Source organism: Mobula birostris, chromosome 19 (genome assembly GCF_030028105.1).
Source record: "Mobula birostris isolate sMobBir1 chromosome 19, sMobBir1.hap1, whole genome shotgun sequence".
In the NCBI taxonomy this organism is placed as follows: Eukaryota; Metazoa; Chordata; class Chondrichthyes; order Myliobatiformes; family Myliobatidae; genus Mobula; species Mobula birostris.
Genome location: NC_092388.1, coordinates 19,661,046 through 19,686,449, shown reverse-complemented (window position 1 = coordinate 19,686,449; position 25,404 = coordinate 19,661,046). Strand labels below are relative to the sequence as shown.

The following is a 25,404-nucleotide window of genomic DNA, read 5'->3' as shown; positions in this document are numbered from 1 at the left end:
GTCAACATTCAAAACCCAACCTTATGGTCATAAAGAAATACAGCATGGAAACAGGACTTTCACCCACCAAACTACCAAGTTTTATATTTTAAAAAACTACTGGAGGAACTCAGAGAGTCAGGCTGCACTTGAGAGGCAGGCGAACTGATGCAGTGTCTTGGACCTAAACACAGACCATCCTTTTGCCTCCACAGATGCTGTCTAAATTGCTGCATCTTCATTGTTTGGCTTTTGCTCCAGATTGCAGCATCTACAGTCTCATATCTTCGACTTTTACTAATCGTACTCAAACCCATTTTATTTTCCCCATCAATTTCCCAACCCCCACCCATTCTACCACACACTAGCAGTTTACAGCGGCAAGTTAATCTATCCAGCTGCAAGCTTCCTGGCAGGCATGGACAAAATGGGGCGAACGGCCTGTTTCCAGCTGAAGTACTCAATGGCTCACGTCGTTGTGACGTTAAAGGAAACTAGAGCACCTAGAAGAAACCCAATCAGCCAAAGTAAGAACATTCAAACTCCACACAGACAGCTTGAAATTCGGATCCAACCTGGGTCACTGTAGTAAAGACATTACTTCGATGACGGTTTATATTAGAAAGCTAGGAAGGAGCGCGTTAGATTAATTTAGTATTCAAACAGTCCTGAAACTGATGAAAACAGGGAAATCAGCAGAACTGAAAAGAAAGTAAACTTGCCTTTTTGCTGAGGCAGCAGTAGCTTTACAAATCTCAACATAGACAGCTCTGTTTTTTGGATCTGTCAAATCTTTATTGTCTGCTGACTTTGGTGGAAGAATCATATGCTCCTTATCATCACTTGTCCTGAACGAGCTGGTTTTGGAGACACTCAGTAAAGCTTCTTGTTCAGCTTTTGATCTCGGCTCATTTTGGAAGCTTGTCTTTTGGCAACACTGATTGCCCATTTTAATCAATACTAAGGAAGTAATCCATTGTTATTCAACAATTCTATGTAGAAACAGCTGCCGTGTAATATGTGTTCAGTGCAATGTTCTTGCCACCTCCAGCGAAGTGAAGGAGTATCAGATTCTTGAAATAAGTATTCACTCCTCAGCTTAAAAAGTTTTGATGCTCACCAAACATAGCAGTGCAGTTTTTTGGACAGAGCTGCAATAAAAAAAATTGTTAAAAAATAAAAATAGAATTTGCATTCTGTGTTTTTTATTTGAAGAGTACTTATCAATTTAATAGATTGTTGAGATTCTTCTGTGTATTTGTTCATGATTGATGCTGCGAATGCAAAATTTTCAGCATTTTTAAAATGTAACCAAAATTCAGAGAGCTAATAGCATCAACTTTAATTTTTTGATTATTACGTAGCTGGTATTATCTGGCAACCACCTTAATAATGGTTTAAGATTATGCAACTGTCCAATTTATACCGATTTTTTTTCAATTTCATTGAACGTACAAAAGCATCACCCTGGTCTGATGCTGTGGAATACAAAAGCCGATCAAGCAAATTAGCAGAAAAATTGGAGTTCTTGCAGGAAACAAGATGCCAGTTGGTGATTTTTTTTTGTCGTTTAATCTCTTCTGACCACCTCTATTTTCTCCTTTTCCAACATCTTAAAAGCTATGTATCTTTAGGTTTCCCCAATTCTAATGGAGTGTTATCAGCTTGACATTTTAACTCTATTCCTCTCTCCAAGGTTGCTCCCTAACCTGCAGAGAACTTCCAACATTTCCTGATTTCACTTCTGATTTCAGCATCTAAAGTTTATCACCTTTTTGTTGAGGTGAAAGCTGTCATGCAAATTGAGCTGCAAGTCATTATTGCGGAGGTAACAAAAAAAGGTTAAACCAATCTTGTATTCATCATCTCCGAGTGTTTTAACAGTGTGGGTTAGCTAGAGGCACAATAACGTGATTTATAAGGAAGAAAGTACCAGGAAGAATTCAGTTAGGATGACAAATGATAGAGGAAGCAAGACTGAGAGAGTCCAGAATCCATTCTTCATTCAACCATGGGAACCAGGAAAGCATCCAGCACAAAGCTGGGTGGATTCCCAAAGTCTGTCATCCCAAGATCAGCCCTAACATAAGCTCCTGTTTCATATTATTATGTTAGGAATCCTCAAAAGAAGCTGCAGAAAATTTAAGAGGTGCAATCTACTTGAAACGTATCTCTACTGAGACTGAAAGTGCTGCCAGATAAGAGCTTTGCTTTATTTGACATTTAAAAGCACGATAGTGTTAAATATCACAGAAAGGGTGGAAGATAAAGTGACATTGATTGACCATCACCAGGCTGCTAATTCATCAGTTATAACCAAGGAACTCAAAAGCTGAGCTGCCTCCATCGATAATAAACCTGAATATGTTACAATATGTTATGCTAACTGCTATGCTGCACTTTACTCAAGCAGTGTTCAATTCCCTTTGCTGTCTCTAAGGAGTTTGCAAGTCAAGAACACAAGCAGAATTAGGTCACTTGGCACATTGAGTTTGCTCTGCCATTCCATCATGGTTGATTTATTATTCCTCTCAATCCTATTTTCCTATCTTCTCCCTGTACACTTTGATGCCTTGACTAATCAAGAACCCATCAACCTCCCCTTTAAATATACCCAATGAATTCCAGAGATTCACTACCCTCTGGCTAAAGAAATTCCTCCTCATCTTTGTTCTCCTGTAACCAAATGAATTTCTTTCAGGTGCTCTGGTTTCCTCCCACATTCCAAACATGTGGAAAGTGGCCAGTGAGTGAGTGGGCCAGTGAAGAAGTGGAGCTTTGAGGCTTTGACTTGAGAGATTCTGGCAGTTTTGGCAGATGGACTGTGCAATCAAGTCAATCAAGATTTGAATAGCTCATACTCAGCAGAAAGCAGCTGATTGGGTAATCGAGGTCAGGTGACAAAGCAGTTTGAACAGCTCAAACAATTAAATAGAGGGGTAGCTCAAGCAGAGCGGCCTGTGGAAAGCGGCCAGTGAGTGAGTGGAGCTTTGACTCGAGAGATTCTGGCAGTTGGACTGTGCAATCAAGTCAATCAAGATTTGAATAGCTCAGCAGAAAGCAGGTGATTAGACAATCAAGATCTGTCTAATCAAGAATCAAGGGAAGAGATTGCTGAGCCTCTGGCCAGAATCTTTATGTCCTCGTTGGCTATGGGAATGGTACCAGAGGATTGGAGGGAGGCGAATGTTGTCTCCTTGTTCAAAAAAGGTAGTCAGGATAGTCCGGGTAATTATAAACCAATGAGCCTTATGTCTATGGTGGGAAAGCTGTTGGAAAAGATTCTTAGAGATAGGATCTATGGGCATTTAGAGAATCATGGTCTGATCAGGGACAGTCAGCATTGCTTTGTGAAGGGCAGATTGTGTCCAACAAGCTTGATAGAGTTCTTTGAGGAGGTGACCAGGCATATAGATGAGGGTAGTGCAGTGGATGTAATCTATATGGATTTTAGTAAGGCATTTGACAAGGTTCCACATGGTAGGCTTATTCAGAAAGTCAGAAGGCATGGGATCCAGGGAAGTTTGGCCAGGTGGATTCAGACTTGGCTTGCCTGCAGAAGGCAGAGGGTCGTGGTGGAGGGAGTACATTCGGATTGGAGGATTGTGACTCACAAGGATCGGTTCTGGGACCTCTACTTTTCGTGATTTTTATTAACGACCTGGATGTGGGGGTAGAAGGGTGGGTTGGCAAGTTTGCAGATGACTAAAGGTTGGTGGTGTTGTAGATAGTGTAGAGGATTGTTGAAGATTGCAGAGAGACATTGATAGGATGCAGAAGTGGGCTGAGAAGTGACAGGTGGAATTCAACCTGGAGAAGTGTGAGGTGGTACACTTTGGAAGGACAAACTCCAAGGCAGAGTACAAAGTAAATGGCAGGATACTTGGTAGTGTGGAGGAGCAGAGGGATCTGGCAGTACATGTCCACAGATCCCTGAAAGTTGTCTCACAGATAGATAGGGTAGTTAAGAAAGCTTATGGGGTGTTAGCTTTCATAAGTCGAGGGATAGAGTTTAAGAGTCGCGAGGTAATGATACAGCTCTATAAAACTCTAGTTAGGCCACACTTGGAGTACTGTGTCCAGTTCTGGTCACCTCACTATAGGAAGGATGTGGAAGCATTGGAAAGGGTACAGAGGAGATTTACCAGGATGCTGCCTGGTTTAGAGAGCATGGATTATGATCAGAGATTAAGGGAGCTAGGGCTTTACTCTTTGGAGAGGAGGATGAGAGGAGACATGATAGAGGTATACAAGATATTAAGAGGAATAGATAGAGTGGATAGCCAGCGCCTCTTCCCCAGGGCACCACTGCTCAATACAAGGGGACATGGCTTTAAGGTAGGGGATGGGAAGTTCAAGGGGGATATTACAGGAAGGTTTTCTACTCAGAGTGGTTGGTGCGTGGAATACACTGCCTGAGTCAATGGTGGAGGCAGATACACTAGTGAAATTTAAGAGACTACTAGACAGGTAAATGGAGGAATTTAAGGTGGGGGGGGTATGTGGGAGGCAGGGTTTGAGGGTCAGCACAACAATGTGGGCCGAAGGGCCTCTACTGTGCTGTACTATTCTATGTACAGGTCAGTAAGTTATGGGTGTGCTGTGTTGATGCTGGAAGCATATTGCCCCCAGCCCATCCTCACACTCTGTTAGTCAGTGAGGCAACCAACACATCTCACTGTATGTTTTGATGTACATGTGACAAATAAAGTTAAACTTGGAAAGATTTTTTGTTCAACAACTTAAGACCAGGCACCAAATCCTCCAACACCCCACTAGACACAGACATCCAGCATAAAAATGACCAGCTTGCTGTTTCTTGACATTTAAGCACTTAATATAAAGCTGCATATTCCCCTCACATTCATGGGACCTAATTTTGTTAAACAAACTCATGTTACACATTAAGGTCACCAAGTCCATATGCACCACATTCACTGACTTCACATCAACTACTCTGGCAGTTATTGGTTCTAACCAATTGATCAAACATGAATTCACTTTTCCTGTTTGTTCTGTTGTGTTAAATTATTAATCTTTATTTGCCCTGTCACCACTTTCCTTAATAACAAATTCTAGCTTTTTCACTCTGACCGATGTCACATTAAATGGATGGGAGTCTTGCTCCATCCTTTCTCAGATAGTGGGGCTATAAAATGATCATTCTAATCTGCAGGAACCATTTTGGAATGGATCTGGAGGATGAAGAGTGAGCCAACTTCCTTCACAGTCGCCTCTTTCAATAATTGAGATTGATAAACCTCCAATTTGTTTTTTTCAGTTAAAACTGAGTCCATTCACTCTTCCTTCACTTTTCCAGCTGGATTCTCGTTTCCTTTCACAAAAGGTGACATGAAGGAGAGGTTCCAGAGCCTGAAGACACACACTCTTGTGTTTTGGGAAAAGCTTCTTTCCTCCACTATCAGATTTCTAAATTGTCCATGAACACTATCTCACCATTCTGCCTACTTTGCTCTATTTATATTCTTATTGTAATTTAGTTTTTTTAATGTCTTGCACTGTACTGTTGCCATAAAGCAACAAATTCCTCCTTCCCTTTCTCCTACGGTCCACTCTCCTCTGCTCTCGGATCCCTTCACCTCCAACCCTTTACCTTTCCTACCCACTTGGCTTCACCTATCACCTTCCAACTAGCCTCCTTCCCCTCCCCACCTTTTTATTCTGTCCTCTTCTCCCTTCCCTTCCAGTCCTGATGAAGGGTCCCAGCGCAAAAGTGTGACTGTTTATTCACTTCCATTGATGCTGCCCAGCCTTGTGAGTTCCTCCAGCATTTTTGTGCGTTGCTTTTGACTTCCAGTGTCCGTAAAATTTCTTGTGTATAAAATATCATGGCAAGTTTGTGATTAATAAACCTGATTCTGTAAATTTATGTTTAACTTCTCTGTCACTTCCAAATTCTGTTTCTATAAGTGATCCACCTTAACATTGGTAAATCTTTTCCATTTGATATGTCTGATATAATTTAAAAATATTTTAGTTTCTTACTGGTTCATTCTTGCATTTTAACTTTTCACTTCCTTACCAATATTTTGCCACAACTTTCACCAAGCCACTTCAAACAGCCCATCTCCCTCCCTCATAGTCAAGGGGCAGCCCCAACTATCTACCCAAGTTCAGCAGGCCAATCTTCGTTTCCTCATTGATACAGACTCACAATACTGTGTCACTTATTTATAAAGTGATCAACACCTGTAGGAGTTATGACAATAAACCCGTGCAGAAATCATTTAACACAAACATCATCAAATCTTCCCAACAATGCTGCTGCAACTAGCTAATCAGGATTTTCAATTTTAATCCTTGAAGATAATGTTGCCTTGAATATACTCAGTATCATAAACATGGATTTTAAATGTTCACCCGTTCCTAACTGCATCGACATTTTCAACACATTTCTATTCCAAGCTTACAGCAGAGAGCAGCCATCGTTTACTCTCTGCAACAGAAATAGAATGGCCGTGCTAACTGCCGATGCCGGAAACCGGAGCAAAAGTAAACAAACTACTGGAGGAACTCTGTGGGTAAACGGGATAGCTAGGTTGTTGAACGTCGACGAACCCAAACTCCTTCTGCTAGACTCGCAGAGTTCTTCGGTAGTTTTGTTGCTTTTTTTAAAAAAACAGTGGAAAAGCTGCAAAGCATTAAAGGCCTCTGCACACATACACACTCACGCATTTCTGTTGGGCCAAACCACCATCACAAGCTCCTAACAGTTCTAATGAAGATAACATTTACTGCAGATCAACATCCAGGCGTCTCCACAACAGACGGCAGCGTTAATCCATCGACACTCCAGTCTGCCCGTAACCGTCACAATGTTTCTTTCGGTCCTTTCAGAATCCAGTCGGCATCCTCCGGCTCGTCAGTCTCCCAATGCCGGCTGCTGCTAGCGGCCAGCAACTCCAGCGCGGCTGACAGCGGTTGCAGGCTTTACTCCACCTCCCGACGCACCTCGCCGAAGCCAGGCACCGAGCGGAGAGGAATGCCGCCGGATAGCGCTCGCAGCTGGGCCGAGAGTATTTCCTCACCTGCTGGGTCGGGAGTTTTCCCTCACCTGCTGGGCCGCTTGCACTGGCCCACAACAGGGAGGAAGCGAGCTTCTAGTTTCACTTTCAGTGCAGCGGGGCTGTTCGCGACGTCGTTACACTTTATTCTACATGCGCAGGAAGCCTGTTTTACCAGTTGTAGAGGACCAGTTATTATTTATTCAAATCATGTCTCGATTTTGTTCATTGGGAAAGTTCAACTTTTTTTTCAATCTGGGAGGGAAAACTTCCCAAAAACCACACCTCACCCTGTCATCTCAGTGATTGGATGCACACAACGGGCGAGGCTTGGATCTCATGATCTTCTGACAATATGATGGGTTGTCCCCAGCACTCTGTTCTTGTTCAGAATTTCCCTCTGTTAATTTCTGGCGGTCCGAATGATCCCCCGGTTTCCCATGGGTTACGCTTCTCAGCCAGCAAATGTCACTGTGGGGGCTGGGGGAAAACCGATCCTGCAGTGGCGTTGAGCGTAGAGCGCAGGGGAGTTCCTCTACTCAACAGTCGGTCGTACCTGGGAGGTCAGTGCCGTGCTTTGCAACATCCCCTGGCTGCGTGAGGAAGCTGGAGTAAAATGAAGTCTGCTTCGTGGTCGCAACGGGTTTCACTGGACGTGGGTGCGTGTACCTGACCGGGTCCCGTGCAGTTTCAGACGTCTACCGCTGAACTCACAGTTTGGAGGCTGCGTTCAAAATGGTCAGTGCGCCCGGGTTACCCCTGATATTTGGTCAGCTGAAGAAAAGATTGTCAGAGCAAAGCTCTGTTAAAAGAGGAAAGGAGGCAAGACATCCGAACTGCCAGATGGTTGCAGGGGTTCCCAACATTTTTTTTATGCCTTGGACCCCAGGTCGGAAACCCCTGAGAAGTGACAGACTGGGGAAGTGTTTAGGAGATTGTGCAGCTATCAGGTATTGGTGTGATTGAGAGTACTCGGAGAATGGGCGTGGGGGGGAGGTTATCAACTACACCGGAAGACACTGCTCTGAAGACCAGATTATTCCAGGATAACCGAAAGGTAGTTGTTCTTGCTAATAGGTAACCACATCATCTGTGTGCGCAGATATGCCTGGTTGAAATCCTGGCCTGAGAATGGTTGTTATCCATGTGTCATTTCCAAAAAAAAAAAATCAGATCCATAATATAGGTTATCTTTCAGGTAGGATGGCAATTTTCCACTTTGTGATAGGAGGCATATGATTTCTCTCCTCTTAGATGGAGTGGTGTGTACTGATTTAAAAGTTTGTTGAATAAACTACACTAAAAAGAGAACATAGAACAGTAGAGCACCAGACAGGCCATTCAGCCACGATGTAGTGCTAATCCTGATGCCAATTTATACTAAATGTCCTCAATGATTCAGGAACAGCTTCTCCCCCTCTGCCATCTGATTCCTAAATGGACATTGAACCCATGAACACTACCTCACTTTTTAAATATATATATTATGTTTTTGCATGATTTTCAATCTATTCAATATACGTGTGCTGTAATTGATTTGCTTATTTATTATTTTTACTTTTTTCTTCTATATTATGTACTGTAGACCCAGCTGGAGGTGTAGTGGCATCAGTGCCAGATTTTGGGATGAAAGGTCCCGAGTTTGAATCCAGCCGGTTCCCCTGCATGCTTTCCATCCGTGCTGGGTTATGAGCTGGTGATCTCTTTGGAAACTCACCCAGCAGAAGGCAATGGCAAACCACTGCTGTAACTTGCCTCGTACACGGTTCCCCACTACGTCAGAAAGGCGTGGAGGGAAATTGTCCGCTAACTGGAAAAACTCCGAATGCGACGTATCTTTCCTTTTCCATTATGTATTGATCTGCTGCTACATTAACAAATTTCACGACACATGTCGGTGATAATAAACCTGATTCTGATTCCTATTTATCATCCATATCTCCCCATTCCTTTCATATTCATGTGTCTATCTAAAAGTCTTTTAAACTCCACTAGATTGGCTGCTTACACTACTACCCCTGGTAATCTATTCTGGACATCTACCACTCTGTGTGTTTTTATAAAAGAAAACCTTGTTCCTCATATCGCCTTTGAAGTTCTCTCTAACTTAAAATCGTGTCATCTGGTGTATGACGAATTCTACCCTGGGAAAGGATTCTGATTGTCTACCCTATCTATGCCTTTCATAGTTTTAAAAATCTGTATTGGGTCTTCCCTCAGACCCCGACCCTCAAGGGAGAATGTCCAAAGTTTGTGAAACTTTTCCTTGTAGCTCATAATCATACCCTCTAATCCAAGCAGCATCCTCGTAAACCACCTCTGCAATTTCTCCACATCTTTCCTATAATGGGGCAGTCTGAACTGCAGACAATATACCATGTGGTATGACTAAAGTTTTACAGAGCTGTAGCTATGACTTACTGACTTTTATATTCAACATCCCAAGCAATGAAAGCAAATGTATCATCTCTCTTCTTTATCCATTTGTGTAGCCACTTTCAATGAACTATGGACCTGGACCCCAAGATCCTTCTGTACCTCAATGCTGTTCAGGCTGCTGTTAACTTTATACTCTTCCTTTCATTTGACCTCCCAGAGTGCCATTTGTCTGCACATATTTGTAACTGATTTATATCCAGCTGTATTGTTTGATTGTGTTTTAAACCATATACAATTCTACCAATCTTGTGTCATACACAGACTTGCTAATCCACCCATCTACACTTACATCCAAATCATTGATATACTGTATATCACAAAGAACCCAGCACCGATCCTTGTGGAACAATAACCCTAGTTTCAGACCTCCAGCCAGAATAACAGTCTTCCTCCCCTTATCTATCTGTTTTGGGAAAGCCAGATCTGAATTCAAACTTGGACCCTGGATCCCATGCATCTTTATCTTCTGAATAACCTACCAGGAGGGACATTATTAAATGCTTTACTAAAGTCCATGTAGATAACATCCACTTCATTACGCTCATTGGGCACCTTTGTGCCTCCTCAAAACCTTGATCAAGTATGTAAGGCATAACCTGCCCTGCACAAAGCCGTATTGTTTGTCCCTAAGCAAGCTACGCCTTTCCAAATGACATAAATCCTATCCCACAGAATCCTCTCCTATAGTTTCCCTTCTACTGATGGGAGGCTTAATAATTACCTAAATTATCCTTATTTCCTTCCTTTAATAAAGGCACACCATTTATTGTTCTCCACTCTGAACCCTTGCCTGTTGCTAGTGAGGACAGAAGAATCTGTATATCAATTGTTTCTTTCAATATTCTAGGGTAAATGCTATCTGGCACCTTAATGCTTTTCAGTAGACCCAGCACTACATCCTGCTTAATCTCAAAATGTCCTAGTCCGTCTGCCTTCACTATGCTATTTTGATTGCTGAAGAATTTGAATGATTGTCAATTGCAAATGGCATCAATATTAATTCCAATGGAAAGGCAGGTAAGAGTTCAGTAAATAGCCCTCATGCCGTTTTTCCAAAGGCAGAGGAATTTCAGGAATAGAAACTTCTGATGATTTATTTTGCCCCTTCTTAAATGGAAAGCTTAGACAAATTACATCCACCAACATCCCAGAAGAAATCAATTAATAAATGATTTTCTAACTCCCCCTACTGGAGCCCTTTACACACATTCCAATGGGCTAAATAATACGGAAATTAAATCACAAAACTACAGCTCATAAAAATTAAGATTAGCTTACCTTGTATCTCAGAATTAAATGACCTCAAGTGTATTTTTTATTTCAAAATATACTTCATGAAGCACAGAACATTCAAGTCATGTTATTCCTGTTACTTAACATTAGAATGTCATTTATTATGATCTATTAACTTGCAACTTGTGCTAATATTATCTTATGACTGTGTTGTGCTTTGTTGTAATTATATGTGCTGTGTGTGATAAATATGCACTGTGTTTTGCACCATAGCCCCAGAGGAATGATGTTTAGCTGTATACATAGGTATGGTTCAAAGGTCAAATTTAATGTCAGAGAAATGTATACAATATACACCCTGAAATGCTTTTTCTTTGCAAATATGAGGATAAACCTGAACTTGAACAATCTTACTGTAAATTGTTTGTGGGGTTCTAACACGTGTGTAGTGACGAGATGGTTCTAAAAACTATGACCTCCTCATGGAGCCTTCCTGTTACTGCACTCAGTTCCAGTAGACCCCCGAGCATGTAGGCATGGACTTTAGACTGTGCCAGTTTGTACTATCCAGCCGTGGTCAACACTTTGCTTTGGAGCCCTCGGGAGTTTGAGACCGACAATAGCGTACCTTTCGCTGAACTGATAATTTCTCAGCAGCTGTTGCTATTTATTTCAGGAAACAACCACGCAGCACAATGTCTTTGTGGGATGAAGCTGAACAAAAGCCTGTGAATCTCCCTGGCTTTCCTAGCAAAATACATTTCCGAACAGGCGGTAAATTTTACAAAATTTGCATAAGCTGACAAGTCATATTTCTCCCTTTTCATTCCCATTAATTTCTCCTCTACAGGTTACAAATGCCTATCTTATTTAGAAAGATAAAGCACATTAACAGGCCCTTCTATTCCAAAGAGCCTGCACCACCCAATTACACCCGTGACCAATTAGCCTACAAACTGCTATGTCTTTGGAATGTGGGAGGAATCCCACATAGTGGCCAGCTAATGCTGTGTTACATAAAGGCTTACATTGCTGTCACATATTAATCTTATTAGTCAATAATATTGACCTAAACTTTGATACTTTTTAATGTTTATTATGGGAATGCTTACATTTAGGATGCAAGACCATAAGAAAGGCAGTCAGCCCTGTGAGCCTCCTGCGGATTCAACCTTGGCCCCAACTCTACTTTCCTACTCTCTTGAGACCCTTCGACTTCCTTGTTTGTCAATCTCTTTAAAATATATCAATAACTCCACCTCCACAGATTTCTCAATTAGGGAATTCCAGAGGTGTGTGATCTGCTGAGAGAAAAAAAGTCTTTTCATCCCTATCTGGAATGGTCAAAGTTATGTACTTCTTTTTCTCAGTAACTACGTCTTGCCAGAATCCATGCTGCCAACCCTGCTTAGAATCTCATGTTTCATTCTTGTACAAGCCAATGAACACTTCATCCCCAAAATTTGGAGACTTAAGCAGTATGCTTTATGCCAGATGCACTCTCTCCAGCAGCATATAAAGTTACAACTAAATGACCCTACTTTTTTTTTTACTCAATACCCCCTGCAATAAAAGGCCAATATTCCATCGACCTTCCTAATTACTCACTGTATATTCATTCTGAATATTTTTGTGCTTCATAAACTGGGACCACAAATCCATTTGAAAAAGTATCTTGTGTTTTCTCAGCAAATATGAGGAATAAACTCTTTCTTAGGCTTCCAGTCAGGTACAGGGATCGATTACAGTATAACGAGTTAAAATGAATACCCATACCCAGTTGGAAGCCCGAGAAGAATTTATTCAACAGATCCACTTGTTTAAATAATAATTTTCCTTTACATTTTCTTTTCCAAGTGGATAACTTCATGTCTTCCCGCATCATTCTCCACCGACTAACCTCGCCAATACACTTAACCTATTGTGTCCCTTTGTAAATACAGGTACTTGCTAACACACCTATTTCCGTATCACCTACAATTTTTTCCTCAATGCGTTTGGTTCCTTCACCCAAGTAATCAATATAACTGAAAAAAACATTTGAGACTGCAGCATTGATTTCCATGGCAACTACCAGATATTGATCGCCATCTGAAAATTATCCATATCTCCTGATTCTCAAGCTATGCTAATTTACATTTCACTATCCTGTGTGCTCTTAGCATCAATTGTAGATGTTAATAAGCAAACTTTTCTTCTTTGTTTGACTTCCTCATTGACGACTGGGTAAGCAGTGGGTGGCACATTCTCTCAAGGGTGATTAGGTGGATAAATGTTGATACAGTTTGGAGTGCATAATTAAGATGATCGAAGTGATCCAAATTCAGGCACCTAATACTCAGTACTACTTTGACATGTGAAGTATTGATCTGGTTCCTGTTCAAAAAATTTAAGTTGTTTGGGTTAACAGATCAGAGCATTCATTTCACATTACCAGGAGATTGTAATTGTGATTTAAATCTCTCAAAATATTTTGCAACACGTAAAATGCTGGAGAAACTCAGCAAGAATAAGCTGTTGACTTTTCAGTCAGAGGCCCTTCAGCAGGCTTCTTCCCCTTCCTTTCCAACTGTGATGAAGGTTCTTGACCCAAAGCATTGACTGTTTTATTCCTACCCATAAATGCTGCCTGAGCTGCTGTGTTCCACCAGCAATTCAGGTGTTGTGTTGGGTTTACAGCATCTGCAGCATCTCCTGTGCTTCTCAAAATACTTTGTTGCTTTAGTGAATTGTGACTAATTTTCAAAAGATACAAATTGTTAAAGATGTGACAGGTCAGAATTTATGGGTATAAAATCTACTGTGTTGATAATTCTCTCTTTGCTTTCATACTGTGTAAATTTCCAGCAGCTTCTGGAATGTGCAACTGCTCATACAAATGCAGAAGTTGTTAATCTGTAGAGTACGTCGTTGCACTCTTTAAGGATGTAATCATTGCTGAATCAGTAATTGGGCAAGAACTTTATAAAAATCACCATAAAATCACGTACATAAACAATTTTAGCATTAGTTCCATAAATGATTGTTTCAGCTTGAGCCTTTTATAAAAACTGAATACAATTTAAAATCCACATTCATAAAACAATCACAGAATTTGGATCTGTTTAGTGCCCAAAGCTTGGTGACATTAGTCACTACAAATGGCTGTAACAAAAGTCGTCTTTTGTCAAAAGCAGCTTGGGAAATACGGTGTGGTGTACTATATAAAATATATACACATACACACACACATATACATGCACACTTCCATACAGTTTAACAAATTTTTAAACGAAGTCTTTTAAAGTCCCTATTTCAAATATTTGGAATAAAGAATTCCACAATATGTTATATAGGTGCTGTTTTATTTTGCAGTACGAAAATAATTAAGATTGCTAATTAGAATGGAATATATAACCTTTCCCAATTTATCAAAAATAAAGCAAAATAGAACTACTGTTTGTTTGGCAATTGTCACCAGATGAAAAATGCATTTTTTCTATGACCGATACAGGAGGCTTAATAAAAAACAAGCGTAATGACGCGTCTAATTACTTTAAAGTGACTTTGCTGTTCATTTGTTCATAATCTTTTAACTTACTGCGAGTATTCAACTTCACTACTTTTAATTCTCATTTACTGTATAAATTATTTTAACTGCTGTGAACATAACGCGCACCTATAAACCAAACATAAAACTGAAAAGACTGTGCTACAGACAAGCAAAGCAATCCTGTTAAAGCCATGTAATGTGCTGTATCAACATCAGTTAATTACAGAATTACAAAAATACAGGCCAAAATTAAATGTTAAGCATACTTCTGCTGAAGTCTTTATAGACTGCAGGGGAGGAGGAGGAGGAGGACAGGATGAAAAGGATCAGAAACGGTAACAAATGCACCATCTGTTAGCATCAAAAAGAATTCGCATTTGTAAATCATTTGTTACAACTTTCAAATGTCGACTTAATAATTTTAATTCTGAGATTTGAAGATACAAGAGCATTAAAATCAAGGTGGCTAAAGAGCTCTCCCTGGCTTGACATTAAAATAATAAGTGCTAACAATAAGCACAGAGTATTTTACAGGTATAAGAAATCTACACCTCACCCCAGTATTTACAATATTGGTAATGATTGGTCCAGTGAACTGGGTGGGATGGGAGTTAGTCAATGATAATGCTATTGGTTGTGAAAGGGAAAGTGTAAAGGCTCCCCTCTGAAGATGTTTAATGTCCAGCACTTGTGTAGCACCAATGCTACATGCCACTGAGGAATCCGAGCCTGGATTTACCCAGGTCACATGGCATATGCACAAAGAATGCTTCACTATCTGATAAAACATGAATGAAGCTTAATGACATATTATCATTGGTGCATTTTTTTTCAAATGAGGGAAAGAGCAGTAATATTAAATTTATGAACTTGCAACAAAGGGGAGTAGCTTAGAATATTGGGTGGAGATCACTACCCCATTATAGTGATTTCAGGAAACTAGGATGAATAACCTCCAACAACCCGAATTATGTCCCCTTGTTCTAATTATGTTTCTAGTAACCTGAGTTCCCCGTTCCCCATGGACCTCAGCTGCCTTAGAGCCCTTTAATGTCATACTTACTCACACACTGCCATAATGTACAGATCATTATTTTGGGGAGGTGTGGGGGGTGGGGGGGGGGGGGGACAGAAGAGAGAGAGGAGAGAAGAGAGAGAGAGAGAACAAGCAAAATAATAGTTCTTTCTTTCCAGCTCCTATTGCATTTTACCGTACTAGCATCCCAAATTCTGCTGGAATAGAAATGATTCACCATCTCCTGTCGAAACATCTTCCTCACAATGGTTTGTTTTATTGAAGTCTTAGCCAGCCCTTCAGTTGCCCTTGGTACACTGAATAGATTTTTTAGGGCAATGGTATTTTTTTTATATAAGCAAGAGGATGAGCACTAATATTAAATTTTAACAGGGAGAGAGTGTAGAAGTTGAGCCTCTACACACCATCATTTGTGCTCGGCTCTGCTTCAGATTCATTTGTTTGTCGCAAGTACATCAAAACGTGGTGAAATGCGATGAGTTTTTAGGTGAGCAGAAACAACAGAATAGGGACAATGTGTATTCCATAATTTGTCCTTCTTTGTCGTGTGTGTCCTTGACAAAACTCACTCCACTGAAAAAAACATTTCTTGCAGACTGACTGTCCAGTCAAAGTTCATCAGGATAACAGTGAGCACATGACTTAAATTCACAGTACTCAACTGTTGGAGTGCTGCATCTGAAATGGAAGCGATGAGCCAACGGCCCAAAAAGGAGAGAAAAGAAATCTGTAATATTAATTACTCCATTTTGTTGGACGATACTCCTTTGGGGTTTTTGTTTACTGATTTCAAATGTTTCCCAATGTTTAGATTAAAATTTGCACCTTGCGGGAAACTTTTAGGAATGTTGGAAACGCAAGGCACCTGCACCACAAATTTATAATAAAAAAACCAGATTTGGTTGCATGTAACAATACAAACACTACGTGGATTTAAACTTTAGCCAATATTTCCATAGAATTGCGATAATGTCAATCAGCTGCATACAACAGGAACGTTGTAGTGCCTGTCATCTTCAGTCAGAACAAAAATTTCATGCCAATCCCTGTGGCAGTCTTCAGGATAACTCGATATAAATTCTTCAGTACCATGTTTATAGAGTCTGAAGCTTCTGATCCTCAATTTAAATGTAAATCCAAGGAGAAACATTTCAACCTATGAGTAAACAAACACAGAAGTAAGATTTCAACTGTCAAATATACAAGACCAGATGACATTGGAGCAGCATTAGGCCATTTGGCCTATTGAGTCTACTCCAGCATTCAATTGTGGCTGAATGCTTTCTCCCCCCCGCCCCCCCTCTGCCCCATTCCCTGATCTTCTCCTCGTAACCTTTGATGCCATGTCCAGTCAAGAACCTATCAATCTCAGCCTTAAATACACCCAACAACCTGGCCTCCACATCTGCCTGTGGTAACAAATTCACCACACTCTGGCTAAAGAAATTTCTCTGCATCTCTGTTTTAAACAGACACTCTAATGTGAGGCTGTACCCTCTCGCCCTAGAATCCCTCACCATGGGAAATATTCTTTCCACACATCTACTCTGTCTAGGCCTTTCAAAATTCAAAACAGTTCAATGAGATTCCCCCTCATCCTTCTAAACTCCAGTGAGTACAGACCCAGAGCCATCAAATGTTCCTCGTATGATAACCCTTTCATTCCTGGAATCATCCTTGTGAACTCCCCTTAACCCTCTCCAATGCCAGCACATCTTTTCTTAGATGAGGAGCCGAAATCTGTTCACAATACCCAAAGTGCGGCCTCACCAGTGCCTCAGCATCAGATCCCTGCTCTTGTATTCTAAACCTCTTGAAATGAATGCTAACATTGCATTTGCCTTCCTCACCACCAACTCAATCTGCAAGTTAACCTTTAGGGTGTTCTACACAAGGATTCCCAAGTCCTCTTGCATTTCAGATCTTTAGATTTTCTCCCCATTTAGAAAATAGTCTGCACATTTATTTCTGCTACCAAAGTGCATGGCTATGTATTTTCTAACACTGTATTTCATTTGCCACTCTCTTGCCCATTCTCCTAATCTGTCCTTCTGCATCCTTCCTGTTCCTCAACACTACCTGCCCCTCCACCAATCTTTGTTTCATCTACAAACTTGGCAACAAAGCTATCTATTCCATCATCTAACTCATTGATACACAGCATAAAAAGAAGTGGTCCCAACACTGGCACCTGTAGAATAACACTAGTCACTGGCAGCCAACCAGAAAAGGACCTTTTATTCCCACTCACTGCCTATTAAAGAGAGATGAAGATCAGCTTTATTTGTCACATGCATCATTTGTATTCATGACCAACAGTCTGAGAATGTGCTGGGAGAAGTCCACAAGTGTTGACATGCCTCCAGCACCAACAGAGCATGCCCACAACTTACTTGACCCTAACCTGAGGCCACACGTCTTTGGAATGTAGAAGGAAACATGCGGTCATGGGGAGAATATACAAACTACTTACAGAGAGCAGCAGGTAAGAAAGCAAAACATTACCATTCTTTTTTTTTCTTGCTCAAAACTGTCTGTGTCGTCACCAATTGCCATACCACCTCCAACCTTCATTTATCCCTTGCCATACCCATCACATGTGGAGTCAGTTAACACATATGAACTGATAGGCTGATACAACAATTTCAGTAGTTTGAAACCATATGATCCCAACCGGAGAGGAAAAAAAACAAGAATGGAAGAGAGAGTGTGCTGCTGAGTACAATAATCTAGGCCCACTCATCCTACTCAGAAATACAAGTACAAACTGCAGCAGAGTCTATAATCTTAGAATAGTCTCAATAGCCGTCACTGAGCCCACAGGTAAAATGTTCTTAGGAAACAATCATCCACAGCTATGAGGTACGGTTAGAAAAAGATGGTGAGCAAGCACAGTAATAAATTATTCATTCACAAACATTGCTGGCGTAGCTGGCATTCATTTTCCTGCACCAACTGAACAGAGGAAACAGCTGAGGGTCATTTAGAGCTGATTTTCTTCCTTGTACGACTTTAGTGAACCAGATGTGTTTTTAACCACAAACTGGAGGTTTCATTGATACTATTACTGAAATTAGATATTTGTTTTTTTTTTAAACTAAGCATATTCAAATTTCTTTAGCCAACTGAGTTGCATTTTCCTGAGCTGCCATGGTAGGATTCAAACTTGTATTTCTGAATTAAAGTTCCAGAAGTCTGGCTGTTAATCCAGTAATTTAACTATATGCCACTCTATCCTTCCCCAAATGGAGTAGGGTGATGAGAATAAATGTGTGAACATAGAGGTAGTTAGACTCCTGTAGTTCATATACGTATAACCGATATGGTCCATAGCTCACTGAAAGCAGCAACACTGATGGGTAAGGTAGTGTATGGTATGTTTACCTTCATAGGTGTGGGCATAGAATATAAGATTTGGGACATTATGTTGCAATTTTACAAAATACTATTTAGGCCAGACTTGCAGAAAGTGTTGTGCTCAGTCTGGTCACAACACAATCAGAAGCGTGTGTTTGCTCTGGGGAAGAGTGCAGACAAAATTCTCAAAGGTGTTGCCTGGTTGGAGGGCTTTAGTATAAGGAGGGACTGGATAGGCTGGGCTCGTTTTCCCCAGATCAAAGGAGGCTGAGGGATGACTAGATAGAAATACAAGATACATAATATAACATAGAAAGGGTAGATAGTAAAAATCTTTTTCCCCACGTAATGTGTATCCTAGTATGTGCTGAGAACTTGTATAATTTGGACTGTGCTGCCAGAGATTAAATAGAATTATCACATTTGAGAAAAATTTAGACACACATGGATAGGCAAGGCATAGACAAATACACTCTAATGTAAATTGGTAAGTGTAGGTTGGCAGAGACGAGATGAGTCAAAGGACCTGTTTTTGTGATATAGGAGTATGACTAGTACAAGGATTGACAGAAGGAATGTTGATGAAGTAGAAGTTAAAAACAGTTTTGAAAGGATGCACAATTCTGTGTAAACAAAGGGAATCAGTAACAACTGGATCTAGTGCCAAGTTTAGCAATTGTTAAAGTCGGAATTTAAATAATTCAGCAATTAGGAAAAAGAAAGTCAAATAATTCACTGAGGAAAAAAAATGAGGTAGAAAAAGATTACAAACTACATCATGGGTCAGTACAGTGGGAAGTATTTGTGAGAAGGTACCAATTGTCAAGGACAAATTGAGAGCACAGTTAAACAAAGAGTCTCAGACTTGGGGATAAAAATTCATTACATGAGGAATTCTGCAGATGCTGGAAATTCAAGCAACACACATCAGAGATGCTGCCTGGCCTGCTGCGTTCACCAGCAACTCTGATGTGTTCCATAAAAATTCATTGTTCAAGTTGAGAGTAGGTGATTAAAGTAAAAGGCTTCATGGAGGAAATTGGTCATTTTTGATTATTATGAGAATATCTTTGATTTCCTAGAGTGAAAGAGAAGGGGGATCTAGCTGAGCAAAAGAACCATATAGCTATGTTCAGCATACTGCTTTTTACGTGATATTAATTTCAAAACAAAAGTACTTATTACTGTACTGTCCAGAACTCTTAGGTATCTATATCTAGAGTCCCAAGACATTTACAAATAACTCTGTATTGGTTAAAATAGGAAGGTAAGTGGGAAATAGAAATAAGAGTACTTAGCTTTGTGTTAGCTCAGTAGTACAAGTGTTGTTTGGTGACTGGAAAGGCATAATATACAGTACTGTGCAAAGTCTTAGGTACCCTAGGTAAACATGTGCCTAAGACTTTGTACAGTACTATATATCTAATGAGTTCCATATTTAAGCAGCGGAAATTAGTTAAGGCGTAAGGTACTGAAATGGAGAATGAAATGTTATCCATTTGTACCATTTCATCTACTGAAACAGACAAAAATTTAATCAGAATCAGAATTATTATTACTGACATGTGACATGAAATTTGTTGTGAACTTATTTAAATGATCCCTTACAAAGTGTATTCAGCCATCTTCAACATCTAATACTGAACTGCTTGTGCTTTGATACCAATGCAAAGTAGATCATTAGAATGCTGTTATTCAAGGGGTCTTGTAGGATCCATGCATCTTTTTTCTATCTGCATTGTATTCAGTGTTGCGTGTTTATTATGTAGGCAGGGGCGTGGTAAAAGTGAAGGGTTTCGTAACGGATTTGTGCTTTCTTCTCACCGGTTTAGAGCTGGGGACCACTGGATGTCACACCTTCTGTTGGCCGCTCAAGTACAGTATGTTTACTATCACTAGTTTAGTTTCACTGCTTCAAAATAGTATGTTTTGCTAGTTGCCAATAAAGGATCAAATGCATTTCTTTGTGTATTTGCAACGTTATTATTGGATTGATCGGCGGGCGCGCCATACAAGGATAACTACCCATGTGGTCGACAGCAACAGCATTGGTTTGTTCGAGTTGCAACTACACGTCTCATGTGACTTACAATTATTCTGATATAGCCCAGTATACGGATGCTATTCTGTTGAAATGAGGTAAAAGTATTATCCATAATTATAATATTGGTGTTATGACACTACATTATAAAACAGCCAATTACTGTCCCCAAGCCTCAGCATTCCATTTATTGAACATATTATATTGGCCATACGATGGTGCTATTGAAACGCAGGTGCAGGCGCAGGCCCACGAAAATGTCCTATTTACATCAATAACAAAAATGGGAAGACAGCCACATTCACAGCTACTTACCTGCTCCAGTCCACCTGTGTCACCAACGTGGTTCAGATGGTTCATCATAAAACTCAGAGGATCAGGTGAGGAATCTCGGGCAAAGAAAAGGGCACAAAAGCTAGGAACAACTTCTCCATCTCTTATGTCCTCATGAAGCCCAAATACTGTATACAACATAAGAAATTTTACAGCTTCATACATCTTGTACTCAGCTTCTTGCTCACTAAATAACTCCAGACACAATTTGGTTCTTTTCTCCTGGTCTTTAATTCCGTGAAATTTATTCCACTAGAATAAAAAAAAATAGATTTTGTTCATCAAAACAGAACAAATTGCTTTAAATATTTACCTATGAAGCATAATAAACTAAGACATCCAGAAGACTGATACAAATACAAAAGTCCCATGTTAGCCGAAGAACAAAGAAATGTTTATTTATTGAGATACAGCCCTTTGAGCAGTGCCACCCCGCAACCCCAATTTAAACCGAGCCTAATCATGGGACAATGTACAATGACCAATTAACCTACTAATGGTTATATCTTTGGACTGTGGGAGGAAACCACAGAACCTGGAGTAAACACACACATTCTACAGGGAGGATCTAGAGACTCCTTACAGGTGACATCAGAATAGAAATTATTTTCAAAATATGTATGACGTTAATGGAGAATAGAACCCTGCTACTTGGTTGGAGTCTGACAGGACATAGCTACATGCTTAGGTTGTATGTACGTCCTGATAAAATATTCAGGTCTAGTTTAGTTTGTGCACCGTATGCCAGCTCAAACAGATCACTGGCATGACATTGATTATGGTGATAGTCAGAAATAGAACAAAAATAATATGTACTTGGGCTTAGGTCAATATTAGCAGTGGGCAGGTAAGATTTTATACTCAAGCAGATCGCTGCTGGGGAAAAGGGCTCATTTTCAGAAATGTTACCCATCAGGATGCAGAATTTAGCTAACCCTACCTCAGAACAGCCTATCCTACAGCTCAATGTAACATTTTCCCCACCAGCTATCCTGATGAGCTTAGCAAGCACGATTGCTGTTTCCTTTCCTAATTAGAAGATGAAAGATTTTTTATCGTCACCCTTCAGCACACAAGTGCAAAGGAGAATGAAATGATTGTTACTTCAGAACTGAGGCAGCATAAAAACACACAATACGTATAAAGAATGCAATTTAAAAACAAAAAAAAACCCACATTAAATAAAAATATAAAAGCAAACCTATAAAACCCAATGTACAAATAACTGTTATGTACATAAACTGATTTATGTACATAATGTGACGCTAGGCGATGTGTATGTAGTGGTGTTTGGGGGTAGTAGGGTGGGTTGGTTAATGAGTGGGGTGTTAACCAGCCTGATAGCTTGCAAAAGTAACTGTTTTGGACTGAAGTGGTCCTGGTGTGGATGCTGTGTAGTCTCTTCCCTGATAGGAGAAGGACAAACACAGGAATCCCACCTCTCCCGGAAGTTTCGGGAGTCTCTCGCATATTAATAGTGGCTCCCTGATGCCCGCAAATTATATACAATATCACAGAAATCAATTTTTTTGAGAGTGAGCAAGACAGCGCGAGAGGGAGAGAGAGACAGCGCAAGAGCAAGCAAGCAACAGCGCGCGAGCGAGAAAGAAAGCAAAAGAGAAAGCGCGACAGCGACCACAAGAGAGAGCGAGAGCAAGCAAGCGCGAGCGAGAGAGAAAGCAAGCGAGTGAGGTAGAAAGCAAGTGTGTGAGAGAGAGAGAAAGCAAGCGAGAGTGACCATAAGAGAGAGAGCGAGAGAGAGAGAAAGAAAGAGCAAGAGAGAGAGAGAGAGAGAGCGCACGCGTGCGCACCATGGGAGGGTGTTCCAAAAAAAGAAAATATAAAACGTACGTCACCCCAGACCACCCTAAAGTGTACCCCTGCCTAAAAGGGGTCAAAACTAATGACAGTGTTGCTCACTGCACTGTTTGCAACAGTGACTTTTCTATTGCCCATGGTGGGTTAAAATGTAAAAGACATGTTGAGGTGAGTTTACCAGGTGTCATTCGTTCATTAGCATAGCTAACGTTATTTAAACTAGCTGGCTGGCTGCTAAGGAGCTACTCTATTGCAGACATCCCACCTCTCCCGGAAGTCTCCCGCAAATTGATGGTGCTACCTCCCCGAAATGAGCTTTTGCAGGGTGGGATGTCTGCAAACAGTCCCTGAGCATGATGGTGTACCATAATCTATTACTGAGTGAGAGACAACTCAAAAGTTCATTTTTTACACAGCAATTAATTTGCTACAATGCTGCTACTTTTTTTTGAATACAAGAATATGGGCTCTGATCCAACTCATATGATGATTCTAGATCAGGAAACAAAATAAAATGATCAGCTCCAAAAAGCCAGGGGCATAAAGTGATTACATAACCCAAAGGACTATTTTCAGATGTGTCATTTTCAAATGATGAGTGGTTATTGTTGGGGTTCTGCTTCTTTATTTTTGGATACACCTCCGTGAAGTCCCTTAAGCTACATTTTTCCCCATGCAAAAAGTACAAAATAATTACAAATTGCTTTTGTACTTGTGAATATTTGTGAAGACACAAAAGATCAAGTGAATATTGACAATGGGTAGACATTGTAAAAGAGGATACAATTAAAATTTATTTAGTATAGTATCAACTAATTAAGCCAGACAATATAAATTAATAAAACTCAATCTATAGTTAACAAGTTTGAGGACCATTGTGATCTATTGATCACGGAAAATATACTTCGTGTGAATTTTCAATGTGAGTTCAGCAAGGCACAGCAAAGGAGGCTTGATGATAGAATTAAGAGATAATAATTGGAAATCAGAAGACATTTAAATCCAAAAGGTATCAAATTACTCATTTAGAAATAAAATTCATTAAAGTAATTGCTAATAAATCAAAAAACAACGGCTGGGAATATTTATATACAAATCCGATTATCACAGTGTAAGCAACACACATCAAAGTTGCTGGTGAATGCAGCAGACCAGGCAGCATCTCTAGGAAGAGGTACAGTCGACGTTTCGGGCCGAGACCCTTCGTCAGGACTAACTGAAGAAAGAGCTAGTAAGAGACTTAAAAGTGGGGGGGAGGGGGAGATCCAAAATGATAGGAGAAAACAGGAGGGGGAGGAATGGAGCCAAGAGCTGGACAGGTGATTGGCAAAAGGGATACGAGAGGATCATGGGACAGGAGGCCCAAGGAGAAGGAAAAGGGGGAGGGGGGAAAACCCAGAGGATGGGCAAGGGACAGAGGGAGAAAAAGGAGAGAGAGAAAAAGAATGTGTGTATATAAATAAATAATGGATGGGGTATGAGGGGGAGGTGGGGCATTAGCGAAAGTTAGAATAGTCAATGTTCATGCCATCTATCACACTGTAATCTATTTGAGAGTTTAAAAATCTAAATTCAGACATTTCAAATTACCAGCTTTGTTTCAACTTGTTATTAGCTTGAAATAAAGTATCAAACAGTTGTAACTCTTAATGAGCATAATTGATCATGAATCTTTCTACATTCATTGGTGGTTATGTTTTGCACTGATGGGTGACATCCACAAAGTTCCTTCTAAACACATTCATTATCCATTTAAGTGACTGTCATTGGATTGCTGTTTAAATTTCTTGGCTGCTAAATGTGATGACAAAACAAATGAAACTACAGATACTGAAAAATTAACTAACAATAGTTAACTGGTTATAGGGAGAGAGAAGGCTCTGTAGAAATACAAGTCCTTTCTTTATTTAATTGACCAAGTGTACTTCTCACACTTACCTGGCTTTCGAAAATTTCCAGGTACTTGCGCAGTTTTCTGAAAACATTGTTCCCAGTGTATCTCTCAGGACCAAAGCTGTATTGTTGTATCCAGTTACAGCCATGTGTAAATATCTTTTCTGGGAACTTAAGTTAAAAGATTATCAATTACAAGTTGCTCATCTTACATTTAAGCTACAAGTCAAATATGTTCATGGAGTACAGGAATAATGATGAAAAGAAAATGTAATTTTTCAATAGAAAATTGCACAGAAAATCTTTCACTATATTGACATCAAGTAAATGTAATGAAAAAGTCATTAGTCTTACCTTTGCATGAATGGAGGTGTGAACTATTAGAACTGATTAGAACCGAAGAAGCCTCTCAGATGAGACGCAAAACGTCTTCTCGACAACACAGCAAGTCCAGTTACCTTGATTTACTACTGCTTGATATACAATGACCTGGGTGAGCAAGAACCTTCCCAGACACTTAACCATATTTGTTGCACAAGCAGGACTTGATGGATCAAATATCACAATTGTCCATGGGACCCATTATGTATTGCACAGAAGCAAATTTCTGAATAAATGCTGTTTGTGGGGACTTGATTTTAGTGTCATTGCACTGTCACAAGTATCACAATTGTTAATACATAAATGTTATTTGTAGTATTTTTAAAGTCATTGTTGC

The 25,404-nt window shown here is 40.1% G+C and overlaps 2 protein-coding genes across 7 annotated transcripts in view; both read right to left on the bottom strand.

Annotated features, from left to right (window-relative positions):
- LOC140212462 (ubiquitin thioesterase otulin-like) overlaps window positions 1–7,552 on the bottom strand; it is a 47,024-nt gene extending 39,472 nt beyond the window's left edge. The window contains exons 1-2 of one of the 6 annotated variants that reach the window (XM_072283294.1): window positions 7,295–7,552; window positions 702–1,130 (exon numbers count right to left, since the gene is read on the bottom strand). In XM_072283294.1, the coding sequence (XP_072139395.1) occupies window positions 702–928 (227 nt within the window). In that variant the 5' untranslated portion in view covers window positions 929–1,130; window positions 7,295–7,552. The other 5 variants (XM_072283289.1, XM_072283291.1, XM_072283290.1 and 2 more) reach the window with 5 other exon arrangements.
- A 6,079-nt stretch (window positions 7,553–13,631) lies between these two features.
- LOC140212461 (inactive ubiquitin thioesterase OTULINL-like) overlaps window positions 13,632–25,404 on the bottom strand; it is a 56,540-nt gene continuing 44,767 nt past the window's right edge. The window contains exons 6-8 of the mRNA XM_072283288.1: window positions 24,732–24,857; window positions 20,958–21,227; window positions 13,632–16,400 (exon numbers count right to left, since the gene is read on the bottom strand). Coding sequence (XP_072139389.1) covers window positions 16,221–16,400; window positions 20,958–21,227; window positions 24,732–24,857 — 576 coding nt within the window. The 3' untranslated portion in view covers window positions 13,632–16,220. The remainder of the gene's footprint in view (window positions 16,401–20,957; window positions 21,228–24,731; window positions 24,858–25,404) is intronic.